Source organism: Chrysochloris asiatica, unplaced genomic scaffold (assembly GCF_000296735.1).
Source record: "Chrysochloris asiatica unplaced genomic scaffold, ChrAsi1.0 scaffold00029, whole genome shotgun sequence".
Taxonomy (NCBI): domain Eukaryota; kingdom Metazoa; phylum Chordata; class Mammalia; order Afrosoricida; family Chrysochloridae; genus Chrysochloris; species Chrysochloris asiatica.
Window position 1 is genome coordinate 25176135 of NW_006408547.1, and position 20799 is coordinate 25196933.

The window sequence follows — 20799 nt, forward strand, 5'->3', positions numbered from 1 at the left end:
GTACAGACTGAATAGATACAATGAAAGGATACAACCCTGGAGCACACCTTTCCTGATTTTAAATGATTCAGCACCCCCTTGTTCTCTTTTAACAACCACCTCTTGGTCACTACACTGGCTCCTCATTAGCACAATTAAGTGTTCTGGAATACCCATTCTTCACAAGATTATCCATAATTTTTCATGATGCACACAGCTGAAAGTCTTTGAATAGTCAATAAAGAAAGGGTACCATCTTTCTGGTACTCTCTACTTTCACCCAAGATACATCTGACATCAGCAATCATACCCTCGTTTCACATCTTCATTTGAATCTGGCCTGAATCTCTAGAAGTTCCCTGTTGATGTACTGTTATAACCGTTTTTTGAATTACCTTCAGAAAAATTATATTTACATGTAATTTATGTATATTAATGAATTGTTCAATGTTTTGCACATTTCATTGGGTCACCTCTCTCTGGAATGGGCACAAATAAGGATCTCTTCTAATCAGTTAGTCAGGTAACTGTCTTCCAAATTTTCTGGCATAGATGAGTGAGTGCCTCCAATTCTGCATCAGTTTGTTGAAAGATTTCAATTTGTATTGTCAGTTGTTGTTTTTGTTAAGTGCCATCAAGTCGATTCTGACCCATAGTGATACTGTATAGGGTCTCCAAGGAGCAACTGGTGAGCTTGAACCACGGACCTTGCAATTCAAATGGCTTTACAGTCTGACACATTAACCCACAGTGCCAACTGAAGGCTTATTTTTACCAATGCCTCCAGTGCAGCTTGGACTTCTTCCTTCAGTATCATTGAGTCTTGATCATATGCTACCTCTTGTAATTGACTATTGATGTTTGTTACAGTGACTTTGGGTATACCTGCAATCTTCTGTTGAAGCGTTCAGCATCATTCAATATTGCAAGTCAAGGCTTGATTTTTTTCAATTCTTTCTGCTTGAGATACACAGAGCACGTTTTTCACTTTGGTTTTTCTAATTCCAGATCTTTGCATATTTCATTATACTACTTGGCTTTGTCTATTTCCGTTCAGCTCTTCAACATCCTCATTTCTTCCATTCACTATAGCTTCTCTATGGACAAGAACAAATTTCAGATTGGCTTCTGACATCCATTTTGGACTTTTCTTTTTTCTATGTCTTTTTAATGACTTTTTGCTTTCTTCCTGTATAATGTTCTTGATGACACTTCACAGTTCTTCTAGTTTTCAGTCATTTGTGTCTAATGCATCAAATCTGGTCTTGAGATGATCTCTAAATTCAGGTGGGATACATTCAAGGTCACATTTTGGCTCTTGGCTTTTAATTTTCTTCAGCTTCAGCCTGAACATGCATATGAGCAATTGATGGTCTGCTTCACAGTCTGCCCCTGGCCTTGTTTTGGCTGATGATATGGAGTATTTCCACTGTCTCTTCACACAGATGTAGTCAATGTGACTCCTGTGTATTCTGTGTGGTGAGGTCCATGTGTGTAGTCACCATTTATGTTGTTTAAAAAAGGTATTTTCAGTGAATAAGTCATTGGTCTTGCAAAATTCTATCATGTGGTTTCTAGCATCATTTCTATCACCAAGACCATACCTTCCAATTACTGATCCTTCCTCTTTGTTTCCAACTTTGGCATTCCGATCACCAGTAATGATCAATGCATCTTGATTGCATGTCTGATCAATTTCAGACTGAAGAAGTTGGTAGAATTCTTCAGTTTCATCATCACTGGCTTTAGTGGTTGGTGTGTAAATTTGAATAATAGTGGTATTAACTGGTCTTCTTTATGTTGTTCAGTGCTGTTGTGTCAGTTATGACCCATAGTGACCCTTTTCTGAGGAGTGGCTGGTGAGCTTCAAACACCAACATTGCAGTTCAAACCGACTTTGCAGTCCAGCACATTAACCCACAGCACCACATCTGATAGGCGCATGAATATTATATTATCATAGACAGCATGGAACTTCTAGATAGATCATGAAACATTCTTTTCAATGATGTTGTTGTTAGGTGCCATCGAGTCGGTACCAACTCATAGTGACCCTAGGCACAACTGAATGAAACACCGCCCAATCCTGGGCCAACCTCACAATTGTTGCCATGCTTGAGCCCATCGATGCTGCCACTTTGCCAATCCATCTCACTGGGGGTCTTCCCCTTTTTCTCTGACCCTCCACCTTACCAAACATGATATCCTTCTCCAGCGACTCCTCCTCCTGACAATATGTCCAAAGTATGAGAGACGAAGTCTGTCCATCTTGGCCTCCAAGGAGCACTGTGGCTGCACTTCTTCCAACACAGATCTGTTGGTTCTTTTGGCAGTCCATGGCACTTTCAATATTCTCCTCCAACACCATAACTCAAATGCATCAATTCTTCTTTGGTCTTCCTTATTCACTGTCCAGCTTTCGCAAGCATATGAGGTTATTGAAAATCTATGGCTTGGGTCAGGAGCACCTTAGTCCTCAAGCTGACATCTTTGGTCTTCAACATTTTAAAAAAGTCTTGTGAAGCAGATTTGCCTAATGCAATACGTCGTTTGATCTCTTGACTGCTGCTTCTCTGAGTGTTGATCCAAGAAGAATGAAGTCGTTGACAACTTCAATCTTTTCTCCCTTGATAAGAATGTTGTTTATTGATCCAGTGGTGAGGATTTTTGTTTTCTTTATATTGAGATGCAATCCATACTGAAGGCTGTGCTCTTTGATCTCCATCAGTAAATATTTTAAGTTCTCTTCACTTTCAGCAAACAAGGTTGTATCATCTGCATATTACAGGTTGTTAATGAGTCTTCCTCCAATCCTTATACCACATTTTTCTTCATATAACCCAGCTTCTTGAATTATTTGTTCAGCATGCATACTGAATAAGTATGGTAAAAGAATACACCTTTCTTAATTTTGAACCATTCAAAATTCCCATGTTCTGTTCAAACACCTGCCTCTTGGTCCAGGTACAGATTCCTCATGAGCACAATTAAGTGTTCTGGAATACTCATACTTCACAGTGTTGTCCATAGCTTTTCAAGAGCAACACAATCCCTCTTGAATTTATCATTCTCATCATAGTAAACCATATGATTGTCCAATCCCAAATGGCCAATACCAGTCCATTTCAGCTCACTAACGCCTAGAATATCGATCTTTATACATTCCCGTTTCATTTTTGACAACTTCCCATTTTTCTTGGTTCCTATCAAGTGCTTCCTACTAACCAGCAAAGACTCCTGGAGCTCTGGGAAGTTCCCTTCTTTCCAGGAGCCTGACCCACACTTTCCAACCACTTCAGCTCCTCTGAGCCTCGGTCCCCCATCTCCCTGGCCGCCATGCCATACTCTGTTTGGGACAGCCCTGCTCTGTGGTCACGAAAGTGCTTCCAAGCTGAAAGCTGGAATGACTGTAGGATCCATCTTGGTTTTTCCTTTTGTTTCAGGGATGATAAAACCATGCTGCCAAGTGTCCCATATGTGGACACAGTTCATTCATTTAGTTTGCCTCAGTGTTTAAGTTGTTTATGGTGGAAGAGTAAGCCGAGCTCCGATCATTCCGTCATGTTTAGAAGCAGTATCTGACTGTTAGCTGCCCACATGCCAATTCATAATCACTTTCCTTCAGACTATTCAATTTTCTCCTTGCCATGGGATGCTGGGAAGCAATCGAATTTCTTAGTCCTTTGTTAGTTAGTACCTGAGCTCCTTCAGCACTCTCTGGAACCTTTAGGTTCTTTTCTTTGTAAATGGGTTCTAATCTTCTACCAGAGTATTTCCACATGAAGGGACTTTTTGTCATTTATCTTCCTCAGCACACTTGCCCTGCTTGAAACAAATCATGTCTTCCCACACTTGGAGAAGAATTTTCTTCTTCTCTCGAATACTCCACCACTTTCTTCTGTCATTCCTACTGGGTAGCATTGGGCCTCATGAATTAATCCGTTAGTTCTACTAACTTCATCCAATATTTTCAACTCTTTCTTGCTTTACTTCATTTTCTAAAATATTTCTTGGTCTATCTTTTAGATTACTTAGTTTCTATTAGTTCATCTACTAAATGAATATTTACTCATTGTTAAGGACCACTGAACACACTCTCATGGAACTTTCCTTGTCATTCTAAGAACAGTAACGCTGTTGCTGGTACTGCTAAGTGCCATCGAATCAGTTCTGACTCACAGCAACCCACTAGAGGGTTTTCTGAGGAGCAGCTAGTGGGTTTGAAACACCGACTTGGGGTGAGCAGTCCAGTGCTTACCCTGCAGCGCCGTAATAGAGTGGTGACTAGGACAAAACATGGTCTTATAGCCATGAAGGTCATGTTCTGTTTGGCTGACAAAGCAACAAAAGAAAGTAAATCCTTATTCCCATGTGGGTAAGTGCAATGAAGGCCATCAATGGGAAAGCAAGATGGGAGCCTGCCCACTCAAGATGGTCTTGGGTGGCAGAAAATGGTTAAGTGCACAGTTACTGACCAAAGGTTGAGGGCTCATTCCCACCCAGAAGGCCCCTTGAAAGAAAGACCTGGTGATCTACTTTTGAAGGATGACGGACATTGAGACCCTAAGGGGCCCAGCTCTGTGCTGAGACCCGTGAGGCTACTGTGAGTGGGTAGCTTCTCAGCACCATTGGCTTTGTCAACGCGCTCGGGAGGGTCAGGGAGAGGCTTCAGCACAAAGTGACACTTTAAGGTGAGATTTTTCAAGACAAAGAATTTTCTATTAAAAGAGAGGGGAGAATGAGGGATTTCCAGATTGGGGAACGGCTCTGTTGATAGGTGCTGCCCAGTCATTTCCAGCTCACAGTGACCCCATATGACAGAGTCAGGTTCCCTAGGCTGTAATCTTTAGGAGCCTCTGGGTGGGTAAGAAGCAGCAACAATTTAATAAGCAGAGGAGTATTTAACCATTTGTACCACCAAAGTAGTTCCTCCGACATCTTAGTTCTTAAAAAGAATAAACTAGATAGAGGGTCCACCTAGAGTATTGGGCAAATCGTCTGAATTCCTCATTTTCACACCTACCCATAGAAAGACCCATCTGAGAAATGCTCTGTCCTCTACCTCAAAACAAAGACTAGCTCCCGACTGCAGTTACGTAAAGGTATCTTGGAAAAAAAGGAAAATCAATACCCCAACCATCTGGCAGGCAAAATGCACAAAGCGGAATGAAAACCGTGTTCTCCTCACCTCAGTCAGACGTGGGCGGCACTTCATTAGCACCCTAACACTAACAGCTTTGTGGGTCAATTTTAGCACAGCCACCAAGCCACGGGGGCTGGAGGGCAGGGGGAGGGCAACCTTCCTGCTGAGACTGCCTCCCATCACAGGAAGACCCTTTTTATTTCACCGGAAAACTACAGTCATGACAAAAGGTCTAGTCACACACTGTCCCTTTCTCTAGGTTATCTCCTGTGTGACAAAAAGTCCACGAACACCTGGGAATGCTGGAAGTACAAAAGTACAAAAGGCAGAGAGTAGTGTCTAGGTCGGCCATTCATGAGGGGCCTCCCACTTCCTAGAAAGGAAACTTGGGGACAGACAAAGTGCCCAATGCTATCTGTGAGGCTGGGATTTAAAGTGCATTGGTGTTGTTATTTTTAGGTGCCATCGAGTCAGCACCGACTCATAGCGACCCTATGCACCACAGAAGGAAACACTGCCCGATCCCTGGCCAGCCTCACAATTGTTGCCTTGCTCGAGCCCATTGAGTCCTGTCTTGCGTCTTTGAACATTTGGTGTTACTGTTGTTGTTGTGTGTCATTGAGTCAGTTCTGACTCACAGGAACCTAATAGGACAGTTTCCTAGACTGTAATCTGTACTAGAGAAGATCCCCAGGCCTTTTCTCCTACGAACCACCAAGTGCTGACCCACTGCATGAACCGGACTCTTGCTTCAACACTTAGAGCTCCTTATAGGCGTCCTGGTGTGGTGCTGTGGGTTAATGTGCCAGACTGCAAAGTCATTTGAAGTGCAAGGTTGGTGGTTCAAGCTCACCAGCTGCTCCTCAGAAACCCTATACAGGGTCGCTACTGGCCGGAATCGACTCGACGGCACTTAACAACAACAACATAGGAGTCCTGGTGTGGTGCTGTGGGTTACCGTGCCAGACTTCAAATGAAGTGCAAGGTCGTTGGTTCAAGCTCACCAGCTGCTCCTCAGAAACCCTATACAGGGTCACTATGAGTAAGAATTGACTTGACAGCACTTAACAACAACAACAACAACATAGGAGTCCTGGTACGGCACTATAGGATAAGCACTGGACTGCTAGCCACAAGTTTGGTGATTTAAACCCTCCAGTCCTCCTTGGAAACCCTATACAGGATCATGATGAGTCAGAACTGACTTGATGGCACATAACAACAGTAGGGTCACTGAGCGTTGGGGTGGCACTTTAGGATATGCACTGGACTACTAACTATAAGGTTGACGGTTCAAACCCACCAGCTGCTCCATGAGAGAAAGATGAGGCTGTCAGCTTCCGTAAAGTTTCAGTCTCAAGAAGTCCTGTTGGGTTGGTCGGAGTTGGAATCAATTCAAGCAGTGGGTTTGGTCTGATTTATAGAGTTCCTATGAGTCGGAATTGCTTCCATGGTAACGGATTTATATTTAAGCTAGGTGATGCCAACAGGTCAGCACTAAACACCAACAGAAAGACTGATGGGGTGAAGCCACCCAGGGCACCTTGGAAGAAAGGTCTGGTGATCTTCCAAAAGGTCATAGCTTTGAAAATCCTACTGGACCACAGCCTACGCTGCACACCTGACTTGACAGCCATCCATGCGTCAGGGACCGAGTGGCAGGCTGCGACAGAAGAAGAGGTGGCAGTTGAGAAATCATGAGTCAATTTTCTTCCTTCCCTAGATCTTGACAGCTTGGTGCCTTCGCTTCTCCACCCAACTATGAGAAAAGACAGTCCACTTCCTGTCCTAGGCTGCTGTCAAAGCAAATGAAAAGACTGCAGAGATTTCTCTGATACACACTGATGAAGTCCACAGCGGCTCCAAGCAATGACTGCCCATGCCTACCACCTGGTCAGCATTTGGCCTGAATGGCTTTCCTCTGAAACCTCTCCTTAACCTGAGACACAAAGAACCACAAAGCAACAGCCCTGCATATTTATTTGGGGGTTGGGGGTGTAATTTCCTAATAATGAAAACTAGAATCTTTATTGGATTTGAGATCTAGTTGGAAGCCTTAAAGAAAGGTAATTTCCCGGTTGGCTTCACTCGGCAAAATTGTACTCAGCAGTGCACCTCCTGAGCCGCCCTGCACTTCTCTGGCTGACAACCCGCATCACACGTTAAGTCTGGCAGGAAGAATGTGTGGCTGGAGCTTCCAATTAGGAGAGAGGAACAAGGGGCTGGGGGCAGAGTTGGCAGCTGCCTCAAATAGAGTTTTCTAGGTTATTCAACAAGATCTTTTGTTTGGTCTATCCTGGTATGGCACTGTGGGATAAATCACTGGACCACAGGTTGGTTTGAACCACAGGGTGGGCAGTCCAAACTCACCAGCCTCTCATTGGAAACCCTATACAAGGTCGCCATGAGTCGGAACCGACTCGACAGCACTTAACAACAACAACAACAACAGAGCTTTAGAGTAGGAATGCATACTGAACATTCACTTGGCACTTCTGGGTGGCGCAAACAGTTACTGTGCTCCCTTACTAACTAAATGTTGGCGGTTCAAGTCCACTCAGAGGCACCTGGAAAACAGGTTTGGTGATCTATTTTCCCCAAATCAGTCGTTGACAACCCTGTGGAACACAGTTGTTTTGACACACATGAGGTCATTATCAGTCAAAAATCAATGTGTCAGCAACTGGTTTTGATACAGAGAGGCAGATTCACAATGTCCAAGAGAAAAATGCCAACTCATGTAGCCAAGAGGCTCCGGAGTTCTTGGGGAGCGGTGACAGGAAGTAAACTAAGTATCCAGCTCAATTCGTCCAAAGTACTAATGGACCACATGACCTCCAATACCCTGAGCCCAGAAGAACTAGATGGTTCTAGAACTACCACTGATGACCACTCCTAAAGGAATTACAGTATTAGATACTGGACGGAATGTGAGAAAGATGTGGAACAAAATTCCAATAATCATAATAAAAAGGCCAGACTTACGGGTCTGATAGAGCCTGGAAGAACTCTTGGGAGGATGGTCCTAAGATGCCCTTCAAGCAACCTAACCTTTCAGACAGACAACAGATAGGCCGAGAAGGTGAACAGTCACACAGCGAGGTGCACGCACCTCAGAACCACCAGCCACTGGGGCGAAAGCGGCAGCACTTGCCCAGCGGTAATGCTCCGAAGGCGGGAAGGATCGGGAAAGAAGGATGGACGGGACATAAAGATGGGAGGAATGAGTGCGGTGATATTACAGCAGCAGTTACATTCAGTGTCAGGAACACAGTGAATATCAGCTGTTGGATGGAAAACCAACTTGCTCTGTAAATTTCCACCCAAATTGTATAAAAAGAAAAAGGAGAAAACAACTCACGCAAAAATAAATGTTTCATTTCTCTCTCTAAAGCAGGAGTGGGGAACATCCGGCCCTTCGGCCATATAGTGGTTGTTGTTGGTGGCGGTGGTTATGTGCCGTGGAGTCAGTTCCGACCCATAGTGACCCTGCACAGGGTTTCTGAGGAAGTAAATCTTTACAGGAGCAGAAAGCCTCATCTTTCTCCTGTGGAACAGGTGGTAGTTTCGAACTGCTGACCTTAAGGTTTGCAGCCCGATTTGTAACCACTACACTACCAGAGAATCATTTGGTCTGGCCCTGCCAAGGCCACCACAGTTCCAGCCATCACATTGCTGTTATTCTTAAGTGCCTTTGCGTCAGTTTCAACTCAGAACAACCCCGTATAGGGTTTCTAAAGAGCAGCTGATGGTCTTAAACTGTCGACCTTGTGGTTCACAGTCCGGTGCTAATACTACAGCGCCACACTAGGAGAAGCTGTCATGTTAGGGGTGAGTTAATTAAACGCTTGATCAAATATAGCAGGCTAATTTTTAAGTTTATAATTTTATATGGCCCACAAATGAAGCTATAAATTGTGGCAGAAAAAAGATTCCCCACCCCTGGTCTAAAGGAAGGAGACTCAAGAGCCAAAGAAATGTGTATAAATTCATCTTCACTCCCTAACACGACTCTCCTTTCGCTGCTAGTGTATAGGCATCTCCACATCACAGAGATCAAACTACGTAAACGACATAGCAAATGATTATCAAGATCTTCTCTGCACCCAGTAACCTTGGGAGCAGGCTTCCTCTTCTCCACACGAAAAACATTGCTTCTCTCTACTGAAATGCGAGAAGTCTATAGAGTTATGTGTTAATGTCTGTCTCTCTGCTAGGACCTAGGCTCCAGAAGGTAGGTCTAGCATTGTTGTTGTTAGGTGCCATCGAGTTGGTACTAACTCATAGTGACCTTGTGCACAACAGAACGAAACACTGCCCGGTCCTGGGCCAACCTCACAATTGCTGCCACACTTGAGCCCACTGATGCTGGCACCTTGCCAATCCATCTCGCTGGGGGTCTTCCTCTTTTTCTCTGACCCTCCACCTTACCAAACATGATATCCCTCTCCAGAGACTGGTCCCTCCTGACAATATGTCTGAAGTATGAGAGATGAAGTTTGGCCATCCTGGCCCCCAAGGAGCACATGGTTGTACTTCTTCCAACACAGATCTGTTTGTATATATAGTATTGTTGTTGTTGTTGTTAAGTGCCATCGAGTTGGTTCCGACTCATAGCGACCCTGTATAGGGTTTCTAAGGAGCAGCTGGTATATATACTATATTATAGTCTGGTCTAGTATGTTGCCTGGCATTTAGTAGTGTTCATTAAACATTTTTAATATATCAGTAAATGTATGAATGAGCAAATGGCTGAAAGATAGTGTGTTTATCTTGGTTAGGAATAAAAAAGAATTGTGAGGTGGGGCCTTCAACTTCCATCTTGAGATCTAGCTGGGGAAAGAAGACATTTACACATGGAAAGAAAACCGTACAAGGCAGGGAATGACACATACCAAATCTATGGACCAGCCAATAAGAACTATAGAGAAAGAGGGTGACCATTTAATAAAGCTCTGCTGCATACTAGAGGGATGGAGTCACAGTACAGCATCCCTGGTCTGAACACCCACTCTGCACTCTGTAGTCAAATTGTAAGTTCTACCATGTACTAAAAGGAGCTCTGCTAGCATAGTGGTTATGAGTCGGGCTGCGAACCACAAGGTCAACAGTTCGAAACTACCAACTGTTCTGCGGGTGAAAGATGAGGTTTTCTGCTCCCGTAAAGATTTACAGCCTTGGAAACCCTGTACAGGGTCGCTATGAGTCGAAACCGACTCCCCAGCACATAACAACAACCATGTACTAAGACCACAGGCAAGTTACCAAGTCCACCCCGTGCCTCAGTTTCCTCTTCAACAAAATGGGGCTTATGACAGACACATTACTTATGGGTTTTCTGAAGATGTAATGAGCTCAGTGTGTAAAGTATGGAGAGTAATATCTGACACACGGCAAATGTTTAATAGATAAAAATCTCAAATCTATAATAATAAAAACAGATGATAAGCCTCAAAAAGTGCTGAACATTAAGTATTGTCTCCATTTCATTACTGAGGAAACTGGGTCTAAGAGATTAATACTCTTCTATGTAACTAGGATTCGAGTCCAAGTCTGACTGTCTCCAAAGCTATGCTGTATACAAAATGGATGGATGGATGGATGGATGGATGGAAGGATGGATGGAGATAGGTAGTGAGGGAAAGGTGGCTTTCACCAAAGCGGCCATGCTGGGCTCTGTTGTTGTTGTTAAGTACCATCAGGAGAACAAATAGAGAGGGGGAACAGGTGGAGCTACCTGCAGGTTATGGTGTGAGCAGACACCAAGGAGAGAAAGACTCTGGACTTTGAAGACTCAAGAAACCTGGAGTAAAGCCACTGGGTTCGAGTGAAGAGTACCACTCCGTTCTATTCACAGGGTGTTTGGAGGAGTCCTGGAAATACTCCCTCCTTTTCATAATGGGGTCCCCGATGCCAGCAACCACTGTCTTCCATAAGACTTCCCACTGAATAAGTATGTTCTCATTGTGCCCGCCAGAAACATTTTCTCCTGGAGGGAACTACAGAAATCCTTCACGTCGGTTCCTTACTGTCACCTCTCACACGATCCTTTTTATTGCCTTTATTTTATATGTTCTCTAATCTCCCACTTACCCTTTCCACTGATCCATATCCCACCCCTCTCTGCTCCCCAGGAAGCAGACTTCTAGGAACTACAACACCCATGCTCCCCTGCTCTGTGGCTTCTGATTGGATTGGGAAGCACTGGTAGCACTCAGAAGGTGGAAAAAAGCGAAGCCAGGGTATTTATAACCCCCCTGCTCAGGAGCGCTGGTAACATAGTGCTTACAAATTGGGCTGCTAACCTCAGGGTCAGCAGTTTGAAACTACCAGCTGTTCCGCAGGAGAAAGATGAGGCTTTCTACTCCTGTAAAGATTTACAGCCTTGGAAACCCTGTACAGGGTCACTATGAGTCGGAACCGACTCCACGGCACACCACCACGTCCTCTCTGCTTCCCAGTACCCTGAAAGTGGCAACATCCTTCGGTTGGTGTAATTTCCTGGCACATGGGCCCTCCTCCTTACCTCTGGCTCTCACCAGCCTCCATAACAAAACCTCTGCCCTTTGATCCTTCAGGCAGCTTCTAGTCCCTGGACACTTCCTTGGTCCGTAAACCTATTGTTTCCCTTAACTTTTCACACCTCTTTCACTCATTGTGAAGACTGCCAACTGTCTACTTCAAGGACCCCGTCATTCCCCGACTATGGGATGGTTGAGAGCAGGAAGGTTGCTTATAAAGCCAATACTTGGCATGGAAGAATTCATTCTCTGCTTCTATTGTCTGAAAAGGAAATGTAGAGAACCCATAGGTTGGTTTGCTCTGGGCCGGAGTGATGGACATCCCTAAGTTGTGACTGTAACAGAAAACAGCACAGGTCCACTGGGCTCTGATACAATCAGCTTCATTCATGAACTCAAACCACCTGGGAGGGGAAGAGACAGAGTAGTCAAGTGCCTGCCCCACTGCTGGTCCCATGGGAAGTGTTTGATGAAAGGTTCTATGACAGATGAGGCTCAACTTGCCCGTCTGTACCATCACCTCCCTCCCCTCCAGGTTTCATCTGTGAAAACAAGAGTGGCTTTTGTTAGGCGGGGAAGTACAAGTCAGCGAGGAGCACTGCAGACAGACAACATCAGGGTGACTCACCAGACTCCAGATTGGGGTGTGAGGAAGTAAAATAAAACAGAAAGGACAACAACAAAAGCTAAAATGTGGTACGAAAGGCTGAGATTTGGTAGAGTTCCATTCAGGGCATTCCACCTTCACAGAATCCCCCAAGGCAGGGGGTTAAACAAGCACATTGGAAAAGTCTCCATATATACCCGAAGGCTTCCCGTCCTCCTAATTTTGGGTCTGCCAATCCAGCAAGTGATGGAGAAGTAATTCCCTTCTTATCAGAATTGGAGAAAGTCCATGGATCAACATCCTGGAACCGTAGGAGAAAAAGGAGGAGCTATGTCTTTGCTTTCTCTCTAAACCCTCAGAAGAAGAAAAATCTTGGGATTGTAGTTAATGAGCTCCACTGAATTTCTTAGGAAAGAAATCTCACAGATTCACCAAGTGGCCCAGAGGTTAGGAAGGTGGAGGAGAACATCACGTTGTCTCTCCTTTCTTCAAAATCAGTAGAAAAGAATAAGTTCTGTCTAGAGCACCAAAAAAGTGGTGAGCTGGGTCAGGGAGACCCTGGAGGGGGCATGTAAACAGTGCATACTCTCAGCTGCTAATGGAAACGTTGGAGGTTCGAGTCCACCCAGGGGCATTTGGAAGAAAGACCAGAACACGGCCCATTTAAACTCCTATGGCGCACACTCTTACCATGACACACGTGGGCTCCCCATGAGTCACTGGGTTTTGGTTAAGCTGGGTAGGGAAATGGGAACTGAAGCAGAAACTCAGAAAGCCCTGCCAGGAAATACTCCACAAGGAACAGGTCAGAGAATGTTTGGGGCCAGTTAAGAAGCAAAAGAAGAAGCCTGGGATTGAGGGACGTGAAGGGTGGACCAGTCCAGTTCTGACCCTGATGCTGAGGAACTGAGGCCTCTAGCCATCTCCTGTTGACGAGGACACTGTGTAGTAGGAGGTGGTATACACAACCATCGACTGCCCACTCACAGGGACCCTAGAGATGAGAGTAGAACGGCTCCTTAGGGGTTTCCAAGACTGTAAATCTTCATGGGAGCAGGAAGCTACATTGTTCACCCCCAGGGGTGGCTGGTGGGTTTGAACCGCCAACCTTGAAGTTAACAGCCTGACACTTACTCCATTGCACCACCAACATTCCGTGGAACATACAAGGGGGCACTGATACTTACTGAGCATCTACAATGTGTCAGACCCCGCCCAAAGTGCTGGGGATACAACCAACAGTGAATGAAATGGACCAAGCCCAGGGGAGTGAGGGTGGGTGGGGAGGTCATAAAATGATAAATACCACAAGACCATGCCAAGTAGTACAGAGAGCTAAAAACAAGGACAAACCAGGGGAGAGGGACAGACACGGCTGGGGGGACCCTCTTAGAGAGGGAAACGACATCAGGGCAGAGTTCTGGAAGCAGGAGGGAGGAAACAGGCTGGGTATGTGGAGGAAGAGCATTCCAGGTCGCCAAGGAAACACAAGTGCAAAATGCAGAGGCAGGGGCATTTGGACACGATGAACACATCTGGAGCCGGGTGAATACAAGACGGCAGCGGGACAGGAGCCGTAGGACTCAATACGCTCGCCCTGACCTTCTATCCTGAATACCTGCGGCGCTAACAGTGAGACCAAGTGCGGCTGACGCTGGTGGGTTGAAAAACTTGATGAGACAGATGGCTACTGTTGATATTCAACCATATATAAGCATTAGAACAGACCTGTCAACACGAACCACGTTGGCACAGCAGATTTCAGAGAGAACATTTTAGAACAAATGAAGTTCATTTCCTTGCATGAATTTGAACCCACTTAAAAAAACAATGGTGTTAAACAGAGCCAAGTCATTACAATGCTAGTTGTCTGCAAGGGTGCCAATAAAACCCTACACAGCCTAAGGCAAATCAAGACGTTAGGATCTATTCAAGGAGGGAGAAATTAAAAACAAAAACAAAAACAAAAAAAAAAAAAACAAGGCTGCAATAGCTCTTCCTTTCCCAGGAGCTAATGGCGCTAACACCCACTCAGAGCTATAGAAACTTCCTAATTTTCCATCCTTAAGTTTTCTCTGAAACAAAAGCTCCTTAAAAAGAAACCAAACCAAAATGAGAAGATGTGTGCCGCAGCATGTCCCCAAGTGTTTCATAACAGAACCCCAAGCCCTTGAGCTCCAATTTAAATCTGATCGCATCTGGGATTTACTGCTGCCAGCAGGAGAAACCCTCCTCTGCCCAAGAGGAGTCTGAAAATAGTCACCCACCCACATTCTGGCTGTCATATGCTGCTGACAGGCAGCCCTGGTCTGAGACAGAATGTGTTTCTGGAACTACAACCAAGGTGGACTTGAGTAAGGTCTAGCAGGAGCAGGGGACAAACGCCTGAATACGTTGTTGTTGTTAGGTGCCATCTAGTCAGCACTAACTCATAGCAACCCAGTGCACAACAGAACGAAACACTGCCTGGTCCTGGGCCAACCTCACAATTGTTGCCACGCTTGAGTCTACTGATGCTGCCACTTTGCCAATCCATCTTGCTGGGGGTCTTCCTCTTTTTCTCTGACCCTTCACCTTACCAAACATGATATCCTTCTCCAGCGACCAGTCCCTCCTCACAATATGTCCGAAGTACGAGGGGCTTCAAAAAGCTAGTGGAAAAATGGAACTAAAAAATAAAGGAATAAGCACTGGACTGCTAACTGAAAGGTCGGCAGTTCAAACCCACCAGCTGCTCCTCAGAAACCCTTTCCAGGGCTGCTATGAGTTGGAACGGACTTAACAACAAAAAAGACAACAGATGAATTGAAGTGCTATCAGGTTAGACTCAGTTGGAGGGGGCGCAGATCACAAAGCAGCCGGAATGTGGGTGAGGGTGGTCTCACCCATAACAGACTTCCCTCATGGTGCGCAAGCCCTGGTGGCACTGTAGGATAAGCACTGGCCTGCTAACCACAAAGTTGGCAGTTCAAACCCACCTATTGCTCTCGGCTCCTATGAAGACGTAGTCTCAGAAAACCCTACAAAAGGACAGTATGAGTAGGAATTGACAGGGTGGCAGCGAGATTTCCAGCACGGGAGGCGAGAATTCTACACTGACTGAGGGCAGCCCTTCCCTTCCATTGTAGGCGCCATGCATGGAGCCTCCTAGCAGATCTCCCTTCTTCACAAAGATTCGGAGAATCTGGCCTGCCTTCCCGGTATCCACCCCTTCCTGCTCTCTTTTAAGGAGTACTGGTGGTAAGTGTTGGGCATCCTGACAATCTCAACAGCCACTCCAAGGGGAAAGATGAGGCCATCTGCTCGCATAAACATTATAGACTCGGAACCTTAAGGAGTAGGTCTTCTCTGCCCTATGTTGTTGTTGTCATGTGCCATGGAGTGGGTTCTGACTCATAGTGACCCTGCACAGGGTTTCTGAGGCTGTAAATCTTTACGGGAGCAGAAAGCCTCCTCTCTCTCCCGTGGAACCACTGGTAGTTTCGAACTGCCGACCTTGAGGTTAGCAACTCTGTACTATAGGGTCACTGATTTGGAAAAGACTCTGTGGCAGGGGGTGGGTGGCTCTGTTTTAAGCAGCCCTGGTGGCACAGAGGTTAAGCACTCCACTGCTAATGGAAAGGTTGCCCGCCAGGTGCTCCACAGAACGAGGTTGTTGTTGTTGTTGTTAAGTGCCGTCAAGTCGGTTCCGACTCATAGCGACCCTGTACAGGGTTTCCGAGGGTGTAAATCTTTACGGGAGTAGAGGTAGCAGTCTGTAAAGAGGTCGTGGTTTGTGTTTGTAAAGATCTATAACCTCGGGAACCCTATGGGCAGCTCTAGTTTGTCCTACACGAACACTAGGGGTCAGAATTGGCAGCAATGAGTTTTCCTGGTTTGGATTGGTGTTTAATGCCCTGCCTTGTTTTCATTCTTTCTGCTGGACCACGAATGCATGCTTTCTTCCTGCTCTGGATGAGATGCTGGTGCATTTTGAGCAAGGGTACAAGCATGCAGAGGGAGCCCAGGTGTGTGCACACAGAGCTAAATGCTGGGCTTCAGGAGGTCGGAGGATCCTCTCAACATACAGCTAACTGTGTGTGTGTACATACATAGGGAAGAATGTCTCTCCTCCGTGCCACCGACTCAGAGCAGAGTCCAGCCTCAACATAGCAACTACCTTAAGCTCAAGCATTACATCAGAGGAATGTGCAAAAGGCGTTTAACTCACCACATCTGCACTGGATTGACACCCAAGCTTAAAAATACAGGGAGATTCTCAGCACTTATATGTCTGATGTTGCAACGACTATCTGTTTACACACTGCACAGAGAAACCCCTACAGTCTGGGAGGATCAAATTCGATCTTCCGGCCATCAGACAGGGTCTTCTTGGGGTGGTAGACAACAATGTTGGGGCACCTGTCTCGTGAACCAGAGAGAGTGAAATCTTTATAAGGACTTTCTCAAACACAGGGAAGAAGAGCTGAAAGCAGATTCTCTCCAAAGACCAAGAAGACTGGGGCTCACACAGCTGAAGGCAGTGAGCCTTCAGGAAGAGGACGAGTGTCAATCACCAGAGAACTGATCTTGGTGAGTCCTCACTTACTCTTCCTGTCTCCTCTTTACTTGAACAGTAACGACCTTGCCTCTCCAGACCCCTGCGTCCCTCCCTGTGGGAAAGAACACATCAGGACCTCCCGACAGTGGTCCACTCAGCGCCCTGAAGATTGGATCTGTAACTGGGCATGGGGTTTAAGCCTGAGAAAGGGAGGGGACCCATAACGCCTGTACTTTGTGCAGTGAGGGGCCTGGGCTCCAAGGCAGGAGTGTTGCCTTGCCTGGGAGTATACCTCAAAGAACCCAAGGCTTCACAAGGTCTGTGGAGACCTGGTGTGTGCATGCAGAAGTACTTTTTCTGAGGGGTGTGCAGAGCTCTCTTCAGATTATCTAAGGAATTGGTGGCCCCCAAAGGCCAGGCCTTTGGAGTCCTGGTGTGGCACTGTGGGTTAATGCACGAGATTGCAAAGCTGTTTGAACTGCAAGGTCAGCAGTTCAAGCTCACCACCCGCTCCTTGGAAACCCTACACAGGGTCGCTATGGGTCGATACCGACTCGACAGCACTTAACAACAACAAAGGCCAAGCATTATGAAGCACTGAGACTACCAAGCACACAGGTATTATGGGATAGAAAGAGCTTTGGATTGGGAGCGGGAGGCCTGAGTTCAGGGTCTTGCTGTGCACTTACTGCGCAGACCTGGGGGAACTCACATCACTTCCCTGAGCCTCCGTTCCCTGCTGTGGAATGCAGAGATAACAGTAATCATCTTGCTGCCTAAATGTGGCATTGACGGGCTTTGGCTCCTTGCAAAACTCCCATACATGGACCTCTAAGGAAAAGCATGCACAGTATTGAGGATCTTAATGAGAATATGGAGTCCTGGTGTGGCGCTGTGGGTTAATTCGCTGGACCACAAGGTCAGCTGTTCAAGCTCACCAGCCGCTCCTAGGAAACCCTATGCAGGGTTGCTGTGGGTCAGAACTGACTCGACAGCAGTTAACAACACCAAAGGAGAATATGCCAGAATCTCTTATAATAAAAACAAGAAAACGAAGTCGTCTTGGCAACTCATCAAGTCTGGAAACTCCAACCTGTTTGTTAAAAAAAATACATAAACGGATCATGTCACCGGTGGTCAGACATTATCATTCCCGCCAGGGTGACGTGACAGCATGTTCTGTGTGTCTTACCGTGTGGCAAGTTTATGACAAACGACGCCGGTGTCTGTGATCACCTCGCTCAGCCTCATCTCCAGGTGGACTTTGCCCTGAAATGACAATGACAAGTGTCTCACAGAGATGACAAGGCATGTGGCACACTGTCCCCAGCCAGCTACTAACTATGTCCCGTACGTGTTCTCACAAAGCAGAACCTCATTAGACCCCACCCAGGGAGCACCCGCTGGTGGTTTCCTATGTCCTCCCACTCAAATCCTTGAGACTCCGTCATGGTGGTCAAGCTTTCCCCAAAGGAGATTATGGGGAAAAGTCTGCTGAGATCAAGAGTTCGGTCATCTTGTCCTATGCTGTTGCCTAACGGGGGGCCATACATGCTCCCATCTCTACTGGAGGCAGATAGGCTGTTTCAGAAGAAAAGTGTAAGGAAAAGTTACTCAAAAACAAACACATGCTTGTTTTCCTAGAAGTTGATCATTTAATGCGTCAGACTGCAGTCGTTTGAGCTGCAAGGTCGGTGGTTCAAGCTCACCAGCTGCTCCTTGGAAACAGGGTCACTATGGGTCGGAATTGACTCAACAGCACTTAACAACAACAACATGACCTTGTGGTTTGCCACAAGGTCAGTGGTTCAAACCCACCAGCTGCTCCTTGGAAACCCTGTACAGAGTCACTACGAGTCAGAAATGACTCAATGACACTTAACAACAACATGGGACAAATAGGGAACACAGTGGCTCTGTAGGATAAACACTGGACTGCAAACCATAAGGTTTGTGGTTCAAGCCCACCACCTGCTCTCTGGGAGAAATATGAGGCTTTCTGCTCCCGTAAAGATTTATAGTCTTGGAAACCCTATACAACTGTGAGTTGGAACCAACAAGACGGCACTTAACAACAACAACACATGACTTGGGACATTGGAATGAGATATCCCAAAGTCTCATGATCTTGCCAGGGGTGAGCAAAAGATAAGGGAAGAGAAGCTCAACTTTACAAACGGATCTCTGTACTTCTTATATTTGGATGATCCTCAGGTGAAGTCTGAACAAAGATGAAAAGGAAATTTCTGTTCTTATGTAGAAATTTGATGCTCACAGATGTTTCTAGAAGGACAAGGAGTAGCAAAGAAGTTGGAGGAACAAGAGCACCAATGAACTCTGAGGCATGTAAGCTCTGGTACACCTCCACCTATGTTGTTACCTCTGTTTCTGTACCACTCTCTACTCATGTAGTCAGTCCTTGGGTGGTACAAACGGTTAACATGCTCGGCTACTAACCAAAAGGTTGGAGGTTCAAGTCCACCCAGAGTCACCTGGGAATCTACTTCCAAAAAATTAGCCGTCGACAACCGTGGGCAGCAGAGTTCTACTCTGATGCACCTGGGGTTGGCTTGAGTCAGAGTCCACTTAACAGCAACTGGTGGACCTACGTGGCCTGCTGCAGGTGAAGATATCAACACAAACAATGTGTGAAGGGCTACGGCGGACTCTCCGGTTAGTATCAAGAAGCACATAAGAAGAAACTTCATGGAGGAACAACGGGAATAGGGAGTCAAAGCAAAGGGAAAAAGTCCTCGGTCTTTAAAAAATAAAAACGTCAAATAGGAAACAGAGGGAAGCAGTGGTAGGTGATGATGTCGGTCCCATTGTGGAGGCTGCAACCAGTGAGATGAAGCAAAATGTGCATGACTTGCTGAGTGTGAAACTGGCCTGCTTTAAAGCTTCATCCAATTCACAGTAACAGGTTCTTTATAAAAAAACAACACACAAACAAAAGTATGTAAGTTATCACATTTATGCAAAAAGTATGCATGTATGTTGTATGCATGCATGATGTTAAAAATCTCAATTGCATTGCATTTTAAGGTGGTGGAGGACTGAACTAAATAATTTCCAAGGTCCTTTCCGACTTAAAAATTGTAGAATCTACACCCTTAAGGAGAACAAGACCTTGTCCCAGACGAACCCAGGGCAGGGAAGCCCAGAAAATGTGTGAATGGAATTTAAACAATGAGACCGCCAGGGACCATTGTAAAGACCTTACTCCCTCAGCAGCCACCCCCACTTCTACTTAGGTTTTCACCTTGTTGTTATTGTTGTTGTTATGTGCCATCGAGTGGGTTCCGACCCATCACGACCCTGTACAGGGTTTCCGAGGCTGTAAATCTTTACGGGAGCAGAAAGCCTCATCTTTCTCCTGCGGAGCGGCTGGTAGTTTCGAACTGCTGACTTTGCGGTTCCCAGACCGATTCGTTTCACTTAGCATCTGGATATTCTTTCAGTCACGCCTGTACCATTGTATTTTCCTTGGGCATCTTTACAAAACACCTGTGCTACTTATGTCTCACCAGGTGTGCATGTTACCCCAGGCCAATCAGAAATCCCTAGGGCCTCATCCTCATCCCCACCTGGGGCTGAGCTCTACTCTCCACCTGCACACCCAGAGGATACTCCCTGAATTAGTCCCAGCCCAGCAGGAGGGGCTACAGGGCCCCATACGATGTCCGACTGGCCCTGGACTACTGGCAGAGCAGAAGGCAGCATTCCCTCCCCTGCTCAGCTTTCATCCTTCTGGGAGACTGTCTGGGGGTCTTGGCATTGACAAGCCTTCTCTGGATTCCAGCCACACTGGTCTCTGATGAGACTGACTCCCTTCTCCTCCATCCCTGACAATCATGGACCAGTGAGACTGATTCCCTTCTCCATCCCTGACAATCATGGACCAGTGAGACTGACTCCCTTCTCCATCCCTGACAATCATGGACCAGTGAGACTGACTCCCTTCTCCATCCCTGACAATCATGGACCAGTGAGACTGACTCCCTTCTCC

The 20799-nt window shown here is 46.1% G+C and overlaps 1 protein-coding gene across 1 annotated transcript in view; it reads right to left on the reverse strand.

The window, feature by feature from the left end:
• Positions 1-20799, reverse strand: part of RASA3 (RAS p21 protein activator 3) — a 126311-nt gene that overhangs the window by 62482 nt on the left and 43030 nt on the right. The window contains exon 4 of the mRNA XM_006851554.1: positions 17983-18059. Coding sequence (XP_006851617.1) covers positions 17983-18059 — 77 coding nt within the window. The remainder of the gene's footprint in view (positions 1-17982; positions 18060-20799) is intronic.